We start from the raw sequence: 16,712 nt of genomic DNA on the forward strand, positions 1-16,712 counted from the left end.
CCAGAGCGTAGTGCAGGGAGGGTAACTTGCCATTCCACTTGAATTATAATGCTTATGTTATGTGCTTATATGTTCCTTTTGACACATCTGGCATTTCTATACAGTGGACAATGCAGTAACATGCAGGCAGGGAGAGCAGAGGGCAGGACACACCTGTCTCAGGGCTCTCCCACCCCCCTGCTTCCTCCTCATCTCTGTCCACAGAACTGTCTGTAGCAGCACTAGCTGCTTCTCCCGGCTCCAGTTCTAGATCCTGGGCCTCGTCTATGGCCTCTGCCTGCTCTAAAGGCTCAGCTTGGGGGCAGTCCAGCTCAGGCTCTTCCCCGCTCCACTGCTGCTCATCAAGAGCTGCTTCGGACTCTGCTGCACTCTCCTCCTCTTCCTCCTCATCTTCCACCTCCTCCTCGTATTCAGCTGTAAGAGCCTCCATGGTCTCTTCTTCTCCAAAACAGGGTGAAAGGGGGACACATTTAGACTACAGGCAACACAGACTTGGGTTATGTGAGAACAGAACTTACGATGGGACACTTTCATCTCTAGGAAAAGATGAACTAAAGTGTATGTCTGCTCACACATATAGGTACATTACACAAATAGTACAGTGCTGTGTGCAAGTCGTTTTTTATTCTGTTTGTTTGCTTTTCTACATTTGGGGCTTATTGTACCCAGTATGAAAGGAAACTAAGAAGATATTCTTTGGTTAAAGGCATGCAGAGATGTATTTCTTAATATCTGTCTTTTTTATATCAGCACTTACTGTCTCATCAAGAATCATTTTTGTAAAAGAAAACACAAATATATACAATTATATCTTTCTCTTGCCTTCAACTCAAGTTGAGCTACCATATTTGACAACTGAGGTTGGAGAATGAAAATATAAATGAAGTCGTAATATTTCAAGGTCTAAAATTGCGCTCTTGTCGAGGCATTTCTGTTCAGAGCACTTCTGAAATCCCTAGCTCTTAAGAAAATGCAACCTTGAGGAGCTGCAGTCCATTACAGGCAAAGCAAAATGTCTCAAGATTCAGGACATTGCGCAGACCAGATTTGTTTACTGTTTAATGGTGGATAAGGGTGTGCAGCTTTGCACATTTTGAGTAAGTTCTGAATGTAACAAATATTCTGTTCAGTTGCTTTGCACCCAGACGTTTCTACATATTATAACTTTAAGCAAAACAATGTTACTACAAGATTTTTGTCAACGGTGAGATTATAATATGTTGGGGGAGGCTGGGGGAGTTAAGAATTAGTCTACAATTATGCTATTTTTTTTAAATGTATACATAATCATTGTAATGTCTTGTGTTAAAATGAATGAATGTATATGTTGGGGGGGGGAAAGATAGTTATTTTGTGTGGGTTGGGGGATTTCTGAAAGTTTTTTGTGCATGGATGTTATTAATCATGCACTGTACTGACCATTTGGACCTTATTTGAAGTCATAAAAGTAAACCTTGGTGGCAATGGGACTTACTGATGAGAGCTGTAGTGAAAGCTGTAGTGATGTCCAATGAATCCTACTTTAGAGACATCATTGCTATGTGTTGGATTTAACAGCATGGCAACCACAGGTAGCAATGACTTTGGGTGAAATCGATGAAAGAAAAAAAAATATGACTGTTAAACAAATATGAAATTGCTCAGTTTTAGAGCAAACAAAAATCACAAGAACAAACAGACACCACAAGGACACACAAACACAACACACACAAGGACAGACGAACTGACGGACGAAGAGACAAACTGACGGACGGAGAGACGGGAGGGATGGAGGTCAAATCACAGAAGGAGAGGCAATAGGTGTTAAAAAGAGAAAGGAGGGAAACAGAGTGAGAAAGAGAGGAATGGAGGGGGAATGGCAAACAGGAACCATGCGTGGTTCACCTTCGATCTGTCTAAAGGCCACAGCCTGCCCTGTGGGGCGGGAGCCCGAGTGCGTCCACTCAGGGCTGAACAATGGGTGCTCATAGTACTCTTCGTCGGAGTGGTAGGGGTCGTCCTCGGGCACGGAAACTGAGATGGAGGGGGCGAGGAACTTGCACCTCTCCCGAGAATTTTGGAAACGGCGGAGAGGGCCCGCCTCCTCCTCATCCCCTACATCTACAAACAAGACAGACACAAGGAGAAGAACTGCAGGGAAATCTGGACACACGGACTGAAAGAGAGAGCGAAGAGGAAGAGAGGGAGACAGGACGGAAGGACAATGAAGACGAAAACAATAAAAAATGGAGACACACCAAAGAATGTCCATCTTAATTAATATTAAGACTCAGATTGAGGTTCTTTCAAAACTTGATAGGAATCCACCTGATCAGGGGTTTTTGCGCAAAATAACTAACAAGAAACTTTTGCACATGTTATTTTTGACTTTTGATTTTATATATTTTTAAACACCCATCCAAGTTTAGAAAAAAATTATTACAAATTGAAAAACGAGTCAACTGCACCATATGTTTCTTGTTGTTGGTGTATATTTTTGCTGTTTGGCATCTATTGATGAATATTAAAAAATATAATATATATATATATTTTTTTGAATAAGGTCCTTGATTAGAGCTTTCAGTATAGCTATGAGACAATGCCAAACAGGAGGTCATACCAAATGAGTTCAACTGGGGCTAGCTGCCATTCTTGCATTTTCAGGAAATTACTACTTTTTATTATTACTTTTAATAGAAGTAGCCTAAATTGTATTTAAGATGGACATGTCTTAAGTGAAAGGGAGATCAATCTTGAGGTAGAAAAAAAAAACGAAGACAATAACAGACACATTTTAAATAAGCAACACAAATAGAATCATCACACGGGGAGATGAAAGATGAAAATAAAGATTGATTGAGAGCAAGAGAAACACACAGGACATCGACAAGGTGACAGTGAAAAGCAACTCAAAATTCACAATGCTTTGTGGGCCAGCCATACTGTAGTAAAATGTTGCAATGTTTGAGGAAGATAACAATAATCTGCTTCACGTAAGAATGATTAAACCTTAATAAAAGACATAAAACACAGACACTAATAACAACATTTAAACTACAAATGCAGCAGTAGAGGCCTAAACAAAACTCAAAGAAACCATCAGCCAATCTTATGGCTAAATCCTTCAGTGCCTACTTGTTGAATGATGAACTCTTATACAACAACACCACAAAACACTTTACCTTAGAGCACACTATCTGTTAACAATTGCACGATACTGCCTCCTTCTATAGGACACCCCTTACGCAGTCCTTACTTCTAATACTAAAACACAATGTTACCACAACCATCTGATCATCTGGGTTTAGTGCCTGGTTGAACAATCTACTAACACTCCTCATTATATTCTGAGCAGACATGAAGAGACAGGCCAAGTGTGAGGCAAACGGAAGAGCTTGTTACACTGTAGTACAACCATTTTGTAGCTGCAAAAGAAGTTACTACATAGCCTACAATTCCAATGTCAGAGATACAGAACCAATTAGTACAACAGTGAGAATGGTCAAAATCGAAAAGCAAAGAACATATTGTTTGAAATGTAAGTATTTAAGAAAAACAGGTGATGCACGACAACAAGTAAGCTGACAAAGGGACATTTATATTATTATGTATTATTTCGATAATGAAATTACAGCCAATATTTATTATGGGCTGATAATATGAAGCCAAATTGCTTTGATGTACAACCCACTGATTAACATAGAAGAGAAGAAGACTATAATGCCGCTGGTGTGAACGTTTTTCACAGCTTAACAAGAAGACAACATGATTGCAACTTTCAATACAAGTTAAAAACAAATGAACAAATCAGAATTGACGCTATCTCTTCAGGTTACATGTTATGGGGCTACAATTGTTATCTATAGCAATAAACACTAACAATACAAACAAATAATTGCAAAGAAGACTGACGGGACAATCACAAGAAAACACAACACCATGATAAGACATGCAGAACAAAATACACAACTCAACCAAAAAGACAAACAACAAGAAGTTGAAGGGTTACCTAAATTGGCTGTCATTTAAGTGTGTGGTAAGACCAGGTGTAGATGTTAGAAAGGAAAATGGAAGAAGAGGACAATAAAGAAGAGTGCACTTGTTGTCACAAGGCGGTCATGCGTGTGAGCGCTTCTTTCGTTCAGAGATAAATGATGACGATGAAGATACAAATTGTATCGGTTCCAGCTGTGCGATGAGGAGGAAGCAGGATTTAGGATGAAATGGATGTCTGAAAAATGGAGATAATGTTCCTGCTTTAAGCAACTCTGGTATGTAAAGACTTCTTTAGGCGACCAATGTGTGGTTTGTCTCCTATAGGGCATGTCCTGAGGGGGGGGGGGGGGGTTAAAGAGCAGCCCCAGAGCCAACCAATATCAATACCCAAATGTGTTGGCCAACAAAACATCCCAAGGCTTCAGTCGGGGAAAAGAAGGAAATCACAATCTTCTCTTTTAGAGACATACTCTCATGAACACACGTTGTATTCTTGGCCTACCTTTTTCCAGAGGACCAAAGTGCTCGGCAGCAGGTGAGGGGGGAGGTGAGGGGGGCAAATTTGTGGTGTCTTCAACTTCAAAGGTAGGTGTGAGATATAGGAAGGAATAATTATTATTTTTGAAAATCTTCTTTAATAATTAGTACATTTACATTTATTTCTTATCTATTCTCATTTTCTCCCAAAACAAATTATGATAATCTCTCCCCATTCTCATCCTTAGTGACTGTATGCTTACCAGGACTGATATTAACTTTGTTAGTTAGCTGTCGTCCCATGATAATGTTAACTATGATCCTGACTGAACATTAAGAATATAAAATGTACAGAGCAATGTTAATAAGTGTGTGCGTGTGTGCGTGTGCGTCTTACCTGATGGCAGCCTTTGAGTCTCCTGCTCTCCCTTTAGTACCGCCACTGCCTCCGCCGTCACTTCCTGCACAATCCGCGCTGACACTTGCTCTGAACACAAGACACAAGGTTAATCAACTTCAAGATTATTGCAAGAACAAAAACATTTCAAAGAAGCAGTTAGTAGAAGGAATTTGTTTGGTATAAATCCCAAAACTCCAGTACATCAGGGAGATTATATCATCTGTCAATTTGATTCAAAACAAGCATTAAAAACGTGTAATAAAAGCAGTGTGAGTGAGAATAGATTTTTACTTTGCTGTAGGGATGATTAGGCAGTGAGTGTTGCTATGGAAACCCAGCAACCGAGTGCAGACTAAAGATCACACCTATGGATGTTTTAGCTTATGCCTAACAACAACATTTCTATACTTTAATTCATACTAAAACAATCCGATCTTGCCAATTCCAGCCGTATCAGCATTTTCTCAAGATTTAGTTTGACATGTAAATAAACAGACAGACGAAGCAGAGATAGGGACAGGATATGACATGAAAGAAAGGTTCCTGGTCCAATTTGAACCATGGAAGTTATGGTGAGATAAAATCGGTTTGATACATGTGATACTGAAATGCAAAAAGATGGTAAATGAAGAAAATACAGCAGAAAGTAAGCTCAAAGTGATGTCTGCCAAGAGCAAAGAGTAGGGAAATTGAAGAAAAAATGGCAAAATCTGTGATAATTATGTATGCATGTGTTTTCATATAGAAATAGGACTTTTACACCATTGTTTCCCCAAAAGTCACCTTTCACTAAACTGGCCTACAATTTCTACCTTACAGCTTACATCAGGCTGCATGGATCAGTTTTAGTATTGCACGCAGGGTGAACTGTAGAGTTCTAATCAAACAAACTTTCATTTGCATATAAACAGTGGTTATGTGGGATTGGGTGTCAGTGCAATGCTTTTACTGCTGCTGCTGTTTCTTTCTATCCAACAATCGCCCACACATCGACACAAACAAGCTGGCAGGCATCCAAACATGCATCTACACACACATGCACACACTTCTTCCGGGAACACTTAACACTGCCCACTCACCTACTCAAAGCAGCTATTTCCCATTTTCAAGAGCACACTGTGATATACGTGTACCACCTATTCAATTATTCCAAGCCTCTACCGGAAAATACAGCTTAAAGATCAACATCAAACACAATCAATGGTTGTGGAATCAAGAATAAAAAACGTCTCTTATGGCTTTGCGCTGGTTTAAAATAATGCTCCAAAAATATATGAATATTTGTGTTTCCTGAGTGAGACAACGCTCGACAAATTCCTAAACATTGGGAATGACTTGCTTTCAAAAAACGAATGCATGGCACATAAATCTCAACATGAAATAAAAGTGTTTTCAGGAAAACATTTTTTAAATCTTCACAAAAAAAAACATACAGAAACTATTCTTAAACTAACATATAAGTGCGCAAAGCTAGAGTATCCAGTTGAAATGACATGACATAACTGACCAGTTTTTGGAGTATAATCTTCAAAAATAAATCTATTGTAATATAATATGTCGCATATATTAAAGTTTAAAACGGAATGAAGTAATCTAATGTGTAATGGTTCCAACTGGACTACTCCCTTTGTTGTTCGACAGTTCATTTCTGCATACGCTTTGTGAGGGTTAAATATTAAATTTTCTAGATACACAGTAAAACTGACACATTTAAAAGAAGCATCACAGGCACTGGGTCTAATAAGGCAGTCTGGCTATACAAAATATACTGCTCATTCACAAAGCAACGGCACTGTAAAAAGAAATGACCTTGTAACATTAACAAAGCTAGCCTGCGGTGATGACAATTTGTCTGGTCTGGTTGTCTCAGCATCTCTCTGACAGAATGATGTCAAATGTCAGAGCAGCCGCCTTTCATTGGCTTTGACAGAAGGTACATCCCACATGCACAAATAGCCGCGTTGTTAAACAGAATCCTCTGCATATCTGCATTCATCATCTCCAGTACCAGCTTACATCCACACAGACAAACAGTCCTAATGAAGTAAACGCTTGTATTACCTGTATGACAGACAGAAGCTGAAAGCGCTCCCTCTCTGAGCGGCGACACCGACTGGAAGCCCCGAGTCAACGCTACACACCGCCAGACTGACTCGCACACACACACACTCTCACACAGAGCTGGACTGAGAGGGTACGGAGAGAGCAGGAGTGCCGTTTGGTATTAAACCAGCCTGCACCCGAAATGTGTAAAGCAAGTGGTTGCCATAGCAACACACTGGTGGGCCACTGATTTGGGTCCCAATGTAATTCAGATGCCAGCAACACATCCAGTTGTTTCAGTCTCTCAGTCTGCAGCCTCCAGTATAAATGGAAACGATGGCAGTGACGTAGCCGAACAATTAATCTAACAAAGCCCAGATGTTTGCCTGCTGAAATAAAAGCTACATTCCGTAAATTATTTCCTATAACGTCATTGTGTTTTATATATATATGTTATTACATATCTTTTTTGGTCTTTTCTGCAACGTCTTTTCCATCTTTCTCCGTCTTGAAAAAAGAATCCCTTCTTTGTTACTGTTCCCAATGTTTCTATATTTGTTTTTGGTGAAATATTTCATTATTCAAGTAAAGGGTCTTAGAATAGAAGGTGCCATATATATAACAAATTGTAAACCCCTCTGAGGGAAAGTTGTGATTCAGAAATCCTCCAACTTTGGATTTGTTCCTTTCAGTCTGTGCCTAGACACCAGAGACTCGTTTGGTCAAATCTCCTCTCTGCTGCAGCCAAACGTACTCGTTGAGGCTAATGAGATGGAGGGTCCTTAACAACACAAAATCTTGTCCAGTCATCTCAACAGTATGCCCAGATAATTGCCACAGCTCAGTGACATCAGTCAATGCGATATCGCTAACATAACAGAAGGGCTTCCTCGATTCATACAAGCCAACTGCTCTGCAGAATAAGATGAACGACCCTTTGCATTCTTTCTCCTTCTATTAACTCGATCTGTTTCTCTCCGTCTCCCTCTCTTCATTTTTTTCTCTTGACCACTTTCAGCATGGCTCGCTGGCTTTTTCAACTTTAGCCTAAAAGGAAAGTCAAGAGTGCAATTTCGTGCTTCAATAGTTCCTGTTGTGTCTGAAGAGCTTTTCACAGGAAGGCTTACTGCCGCCCTGCCCTGCTCTGCTCTGGAGCTACGCTAATGTGTGCTGACACCATACTCTGCAGGCAAGTTCTGTCACTCAGATGCTGAAACAAAATGTCATTTTTTTATGCAGATGATTATAAAACATCTATTGATTATTCCATATAACTGTCTGTAAAAGGTGCAGGAGAGGGTAATGTAGAGGAAACTTCTGTGTAGCTATGCAGTGGGAGTCACCGACTCAGGAAGGAGACACGGTAGGAGCAGTAGCTTTGATGTCAAACACATGATGGTTTATTTGGAGTTACGGCCGGAGGATTCACATCACAAGTCCAAGAGTCAGAGGTTCTGACTTCACGGTAGAGTTGCCACGTCAATTCTGGAGAGCCTCTCTCTTGCCAGCCCATCTAACTGGTTTCGCAGAGAGTAAACAACATATTTGAGAAGATAGCCTAAACAGTGTGGGAACACTGAGCTACTTGCGTCGGACACTTATGACCTCGAAGATTTCACCTTGGAGTCCACAAATACAGAGAAGGAAGTGTCCCAGTGTACCCACAACACAGACCATCTGTGACCCAGTATTGACCGGTCACAGAATGGGAACAATAACATTATTGGCTAAGCAGCCTGTGTCCTTAAAAGGAGGGTAAACAGACATCAAGGTTTGTCCTGTATGTCACATCTTGGCGTCTATGACAATTATTTCCATAACAGGTAATATTGTTTTTATGTGTAAGGCAACTTTCATTTGAAACTCGTTCATTTTATTATACATCAGTGCATCGTTATGAGCAATTATTTTATAATTGTTTTTCTACGTGATTATACCACACATGAAGCAGGCTGGCAACATGTTTTCAGTCTTGAGACAAATGATGCTTTGAAAGGATTTATATCAAGTCAGTTGTATTTATTGATTAGCAGGGGCGCCGCTTGCCGACAGGCAAGGCAGGCAACTGCTTGGGGCCCCGGACCAGAAGGGGGCACCCAAAGAAGGTAGATTAAGAAGGTCCACAGCAACGACAACATGAAACACCCTTTAATTTACTGCAACGACATGTCGGGAAACCCCCTGAAGGCGGCCCCATGCATAGCGCGCCGTAAAACGCTGCTTCTTATCTAGGGTTGGGAACCGAAACTCGGTTCCAGATGAGAACCGATAAGAAAATGCCGGGTACCCATACAAAATACACAATTTTGGTTCTGCTTAACGGTTCCTAGACGCGGTCGACCCTGTATTCCACCGGGTCCGTCTGCACCCTGTCTTAAATGACAAGATGAATTGGAAATGGGGGACCCTGATGTAAACAAGACGAAAGTCTTTCTCTGGTCTGCATCCCCTTAACAATTGTATGTTTTGAGCTGTACTGTACTGTACCCAATATACAAGCTGTTAATAAACTTTTCAATCAATCAATCAATCGTCTGCGCCGCAGGTCCGTCTGCGCCGCGGTGATCCGGTGGAATACAGCCAGGGTAAGGGAGGACTGGCCATCTGTGTGTTCTGGAGAATCACAGAACGGCCGGTCGTCAGCGGGCCGTTGACGGCCGGCACCGCCCTTCATTTTTGTCATTTCCGGCATAAGTTGCGGCGACAGAGGTCCACAGTTTCCCCGCAGCGAGGCTCCCCCCGCCCTCCCGTAGACAGTTCATGAGCTCAGTCACTTTATAACACCAAAGATGGATCGCGGTAAACGCTCTAAAGTGAGGCTCCACTACACTAAAAAATAAAAAGACAAGGCACAGTGTAATGCCTGTTAATAGCTTGCCACAGGCATAGCTCAGTTAAAATAAAGCACAGCTATTGTGCAATACATTTGTATTGAATGTATATTTTTTATTTGTAAAAATGTCAGTTAAAGCTTAAAAAAATAAAGATATTTTTGTTATCTAAACGTTTGACCTCTTTCTTTTACAATTTTGGAATCGAAACGGGGAATCGATAAGAACCAGAATCGATAAGCAGCACCGGAATCGGAATCGATACATTTCAAACGATACCCATCCCTATTCTTATCTTACATTTTGTTGCCTTGCTCTGCTCCGGGAGGGGGGCTATCGGCTGTGCGTGGTGATGAAAAGCTGGTTTGAGGGGCCCCCAGTGAATGTTTGCCTAGGGCCCCCACTGTCTCTGCATTCCCCTTATTCCACAATAAGGGGATTGTCAACACAGACACCTGTCAACCCGCACTCTGCACTCTCCCGCTGAAATTATGAATGAAAAGCGTAGTAATCATAGATAACACGGCAGGGTCCGTGACAGTTTGTTTTCATCTGATTTCAAATAAACAAAGTCTTGGTTTTAAGAATATTAAACTTGTTTCGCTAAATTCAGATGATAAAAACAACTTTTAAGCTTGTAAAGGCATAATTACAAGAGGCAACTTAACGTCACAGCAGGCATAACAACAGCCGGTGTTTCTTGTGAGGGTTTCCCCGGGAAACAAACACAATACACACAAATGCGTCACAGATTATTTCGCGGTATTTGAAATCATCTACGCAGCTCACGACGTAACTAGGAGTCTAGTGGACGGTATCAGTACTACCAGTAAAAAAAACAATTTTTTTAAATGTATTTATTTTTTATTAATTAGGCTACGTTGTTTATAAATTAATCTGAGGGCCGCAAAAAGAGGAGTTGGAGGCCGCATGCGGCCCGCGGGCCGCCATTTGCCCATCCCTGCTCTAGAATCACCACTGCTGATGAGGACTATAGCCTCGTTCACACCAAGTACTTTGCCGTAATTAGTTCCCAGCACTTAGTTCCCAGCACTTAGTTCCCCTATGGAACTAAGAGCCGATCGCGTTCACACCGGAATAAGTTCCCTGAGGGTGGATTAGGCAAATGAAGCCGCTGACGTCACTTCTTCTTCTTCTGCTTTGGGTTTACTCGCAGGCCGCAAACCACTTCACGGCGTATACTGCCACCTGAAGTCCCCGGCCGGAAGGCCCCGGAGTTAGGGACTGACTTCAGTAGAAGCTGCTGGGACTCCCAGCAACTTCTACTGAAGCCTTCTGAGTAAATCGCCAGAACGCCGACACCTCCTCATCTCCACCGCTCCCATGTTTTCTTTTGTGTTGGCATAAGTTAGTCTCTCTCCGTTGGTGCGCTGGGCTAATGCTAATAATGCTAATAATGCTAATGTGAGGATAATAAAATGGCGGCTCTACAAAACATTTCAGAGTTTTACGGGGCGTGGTTTTCAATTGCCCAGCCAATCAGAACTGTGGTACTTTTTTTCCCCAGGAAAGTACCTACCCTCAGCAGGCGCTAAAAATGGGGTGAAAAGTTCCCGGCACTTAGTTATTTTTTTGGTGTGAACGCGATATCAGGGGTACTAACGGAACTAAACGCGAAAAGTACGGGTGAAAAGTACTCGGTGTAATGAGACAGGAGTGAAAGCACAGATCTAAATTGCTGGGATAAAACTTAGAGTAGATCATTAGCTTTCCTCTCTCGGAGAAACACAAAATAATGTTTACTTGCTCATCAGTTTCAAGTCATTCCTTTGAAGTTTGAAGAAGGCTGTTTACAGCTCTCATATCTTTGATATGTGCTAATAAAGACCCAGAGGAACACATGAGACCATGGCTGTTGCTTATTATGTCGGCCCACTGGCTTAAAGGTAGCCTCTCCTTTTTGTATTAGGGAGCCATGCATCTCTAAGCAATGTTCTGGGCTCTGGACTCTAAATGTGCCTGATAACATAAACTAGAGATGTACATTTAAAAGAGACTTCTTTTTTAACTGACAGACGGTTCGACCGGCATGCTTCACGAAAAAAGTACAAGTTATATAAAAACGAACATTAACATTTTATTATTTTAGAAAAGTAATCTCTGAACAGAAGCTTTTGGCGCATTTCCACTGCAGGGCCTCGCACGGCTTAGTACGGTATAGTTAGGCCTTGATAGGCCAGGCTCACTTTATGCTGCATTTCCATTACAGTTTAGGAACTGGGGTAGTAACTATAGTAACACAGTGTAGGCGGAGCCGTGACGTCATCTTCAATGCGAAACACAAAACCAACATCAGCCATTAGCTGTTAGCCCTCAGAGCTCACAGCTCCTCATATCTGTCCAGAAACTAGACAAAAGTTAAACAAGTACAAACCACAAAATGACTGTCTATGTCATGGCGAATACAGTCGATGGTTTATTTATGTCTGTATAGGCCGTTGTTGTGAGTGTGGACGGTCGGAGCATATACAACGTTAGCTTGTACGATCTCCATTCAGAAAACACGCATTTTAAAAGGTTTTTCGCCTGCCGTCTGGTCTGCAGACTTGTCAAAGCATTAATTCATGGTTTTTACTAACCGGTATCAGTATGTTGTTACTTCGGCATCATTTTGAAATGTGTATTACAATTAAATCACGGTCAAATAAGTTCATTTTGTTGTAGTTGCCAGCGATTCTCTCACTAGTTTAGCATACTCAGCCTGGTTGTTGGCCCGGAAATAACCTCGATTTTGGAGAGCCAGAAAAACTGTGAAAAAGTACCCGCTAGCCGGAGCTACCCCTAGTGGAAACGCAACCAAAAACGGGCCGGGCACAGCACGGCATGCTTAAACCGCGCTGTAGTGGAAATGCGCCATTAGTGTCATCCCAATTTGAGGGTCATTATGTGATTTCAGTATAATATAAATATAATGGATGTGTGTGAGGAGAAGAGTCTGATTTATCTGAATCTTCTCCTCACACCCTTTCGGTCACATAATTTGATCAAGTATGAATGATACTAAATAATTAGCGATAAACATTGAAGGAATAAAGAGGGTCAAATGTCAATGAGCAGCGAAACTTGAAAATACTGTAATCAGCCTTCAAACCGGTGTCAGGTTAAGCTTTAATAACGGGGAGATGGGAGGTTAATTTGGCTCCTGTCATCGCATGCTAAACGTTCTTGTCTGTGGTAAGATACAACAAAAAAATAGCCCTGGCAAACTAAATTATAGGGGAGCCGTTTCCATGGTAACACCATTGGTACGTTAATGTTCTCGTCTCCAGCGTGTGAGTGAGGAACGGCCGGAAGGGTAAAGGGGTAGAGAGAAAGATTTGTTGTGTAATTATAGCACTCTTAATAACAGTATGCAATTCTAGTGAGGACTCGGAGTGCTGCAAACCCACGCACAAGAAGAGACAGGACAAACACACACACACACACACAAAAAGACACAACTATCATACACACACATACAACCATATTACATAACATATTAAAAGTCATAGACAATGCTTACACATGAATATGCAATCTTTAACACACACACACACACACCATATGATTAATGGAAGGAACACTTACACAAACACATTCTTACAGTATGTGTACACACTCATTCATAAACAAAAGCCCATCTTACACACATTTACAAATTAAACGCAGACATATTCCTGTTGGTTTGGACTTCTTTCCAGAATCAAACTGTGAGCCAAGCTTGCCATGATTGATACAAACTACAGTACTACTACATAACTTTAAAGCATGGTATGTTTAGTCTTGTACATAATGGACCAAATTTACATGAGAAAAGTTAAAATGTACACGTTTTGTTTCATTTGTAATGTAATGTAAAACTTAGACTTGACATTTTGACAAATAGGTGAGGGCTCATCTGTTTTACTTTTTCTGTACGAAATGGGCTAAGGAAATTATATGACTAAGAGTAAATACCTTTTCCTCATCAAAACAAACCCTAAAAAAACATCAATGCTAATTTGCAAAATGTTGTTCTTCAGCGATTACAATTCCACACTAACAAACCCCATCACGTCCTCTTATTTTAGCAATCCGATAATGCAGAAAGATTCCAGTTAACGCACTAGAACTTACTGTAACATTAAAGTGAATAATCTAAATACTTTAAACAGATCTTACCTGCGGTAATAGCGGGGGCCCCACTGAGCTCCCCATTGAAGCCATTCTCTCGGGTGGAGTAGGGGCCTGTGGCCATTTGGGTCCCACCAGGCTGGCAGGTCCTGTAGGCAGAGTAGCCATTGGCTCCATGGTTGCCGGCGGCCTCCTGCCCCCCTGATGGGTCCCACTGGGGGGCACCATCCTCTGGCTTTCGACTGTCTGCCATGCTGGTGCTAGCTAGCAGCAGGGAAGAATGGGCACGGGGTGGGGTCTCTCCTTCTGGCTGAGAGACATGAAGGGATGGAGGGAGGAAGGGAGGAAGCATTATTAACTGCAATATTAGCAATGTATCATAGAGGAGAATGAACAGTGTGCAGACCAGAGGACACACTGCATCAGTCACATTCTCAAATCTCCTTTTCGTCAGTCATGATCCCTGCGGCTGCTCCATGAAGCTCCACTGTCAACAATTCTGAAAGAGCATCAGCGCTTGTGTGAGTCTGTGTGTAGGTGGTTGTGTGAAATACTGTCCTTGGGTGTTATTGGGCAGGTGACAGCCACTGGATTAAACCCTATTGATTTGTGTGTGTATGTAATGACTCATATAGCCAGTTTCCCAGGTGAAAATCACCAGTTGTGGAAAATGAACAGTGCAGACCTTGGATTTGTGTGACTCATGCAAGGTTACAGGGATCTGAGGTGGGCTTTGATCAATCTGACAAGATCCAGTTCGGCATTGGACAAATAGCTTGAATCATGTAGCTTTCATCATTTCTGATAATCTATATATAAACACATATTTAAACAAGAACAACACACACTTGAAACACTTCAAAAGGAAGAAGGGCATTATGATCTTAACAATATGTATTTTTAGTCCTCACCATAACCTGAGGTTTACATGACATCCCCCCTGAGAGCCGATGATTGACCAGAACAGCATGGGGAAAAGATCAAGCAGAGGCAAAGGGGGGGGGAAATGGATTGATCGACCCACATAATCACCTGAGGCAGGAACGGTCAGTAAGATTCAATGATCTCTTGGGCCATATTTAGCAGTAGGTGGGGGGAACCAGATGAATGGGTTTGATGTAGGGTTAGATCGATACACAAGGTTTTGTACTTGAAGTCCTTAACTCGCACTCTGCTACTCTTCTAATTAATACGCCTGGCTATTTTGATTGATATTCCACTTTCTTCCTATTCATTGACATGTATATTAGGACATAATGCTTGTTCGAGGTAGTATTGGCCTTCAAACATCAAATGAATACAATCTTGATGTCAAAGGACGTAAATGGAGATTAACAAAGGTCTGAGAGAGAAAAAGAGAACTGTGAGTCTGCATGCAGACCATAACAAAGAAATGTTTCGCAGGTAGGTTGTAAATGGTAAATGGTCTGTACTTATAAAGCGCTTTATCCAGTCTTTAAGACCCCTCAAAGCGCTTTACATACTACATGTCGTTCACCCATTCATACAGAGCAGTGTACCTAACTCTAGGAACTAACATTCATACACATTCACACACCGTTGGCCATGCCATCGGGAGCAACTCAGGGATAAGTATCTTGCCCAAGGATACATCGACATGTTGACTGCATGGGCTGGGATCGAACCCACAACCTTCTGATTGAAAGACGACGGCACTACCTCGCAGCCACAGTCGCCCGATGTAGCGAGGGTACTTTAAACATTTACTGCTGTGTAGTTGTGCATAAGGGGATGTGAGAAGGAGTGGTTTGTAATTGAGCTATGCGGTCCTCAGAGACTGAAGGGTAGTCTGCTGGAAAAAACAAGAGTCAATAACTGTGGCCTGGAACTGAGGAGCTGCTACAGTGAGCACCAGCTACAGCATTCACAATGCACTCAATACTACTGCTCCCTGTCTGCACAGTGAGAGAAAAGACTAGAATAAAGATCAAACAAGGAGGAGGAGGAAATACATATGGCAAATAATTGGTCCAACTGATATTTTGACCTAAAGGTGGCACTGAAAAAGAGTCAGGGGATCACACAAATGTATACAAATCTCCTTGTGTGGAACATGAAAGTATTTTTAAAAGTTTAAAGTCAAATGGATGTTAAGATATTTTGATCAAAAACTAAAAAGTAAACTTTATGTTGATAGAGGAGAAGTCAGAGGGATCACCATGAATATTCATACAATCGTTTTTTCTATGATTCAGTGACCAACAGAATTACATGGCACTCCCAAATACCATGCCATCAGCATGGCTGCAAACAGACAATGCCTCAACATGTAATATCCATAGGCTATCATTTAAAAGTGTTACAATATGCTTTAATATAATTAAAAGTTCTACAAAAAAAACTATACATTTAAGCTCCATGAGAAACAACATGTTGAAGCATATCGGGTAGTCAATGAAGGGCAACGTTAACTGACAGATCCGTAGGGTTACATCCTTTATGGTTACATCACACAGAAAGGTTGATAACCCCTGAAATAGAATCCAATAAGAATAGAGCACAGTGGGGAAGAATAGCATTAAACAGAGAGAAATAATAAAAAAAGAACTGAGGAGAATATGTCACGGCTCTAAGCCCCCTGCAGCCTAAATGGATCAAACTCAGGAGTCAATGGAGCTTTGCATGAGTCAGCGCTGAGGGGAATATCAGTGAGAAAAAAGCTTCTACAGAGACTCCGCAGCTCACAGCACCAGCATCCTCATAAAACGCTCACTCTCTCTCCCTCTGTCCGAAAGCCACAGCAGTATATTCGGCATTGACCCTTAACTGTCACTGTCCCTTTGGTTGCACCACCATGTCCCTGCCTGAAGAGCACTCTCAATATTAACAGGGTCATAAAACTCAGAGATGAG

The 16,712-nt window shown here is 41.5% G+C and overlaps 1 protein-coding gene across 1 annotated transcript in view; it reads right to left on the reverse strand.

Moving 5' to 3' along the window:
* Positions 1 to 16,712, reverse strand: part of map2 (microtubule-associated protein 2) — an 89,377-nt gene that overhangs the window by 20,153 nt on the left and 52,512 nt on the right. Inside the window, exons 4-9 of the mRNA XM_034203967.1 lie at positions 13,888 to 14,149; positions 4,850 to 4,939; positions 4,478 to 4,552; positions 3,989 to 3,997; positions 1,885 to 2,100; positions 154 to 438 (exon numbers count right to left, since the gene is read on the reverse strand). Coding sequence (XP_034059858.1) covers positions 154 to 438; positions 1,885 to 2,100; positions 3,989 to 3,997; positions 4,478 to 4,552; positions 4,850 to 4,939; positions 13,888 to 14,092 — 880 coding nt within the window. The 5' untranslated portion in view covers positions 14,093 to 14,149. The remainder of the gene's footprint in view (positions 1 to 153; positions 439 to 1,884; positions 2,101 to 3,988; positions 3,998 to 4,477; positions 4,553 to 4,849; positions 4,940 to 13,887; positions 14,150 to 16,712) is intronic.

Source organism: Gymnodraco acuticeps, unplaced genomic scaffold, assembly GCF_902827175.1.
Source record: "Gymnodraco acuticeps unplaced genomic scaffold, fGymAcu1.1, whole genome shotgun sequence".
NCBI classification, from domain to species: domain Eukaryota; kingdom Metazoa; phylum Chordata; class Actinopteri; order Perciformes; family Bathydraconidae; genus Gymnodraco; species Gymnodraco acuticeps.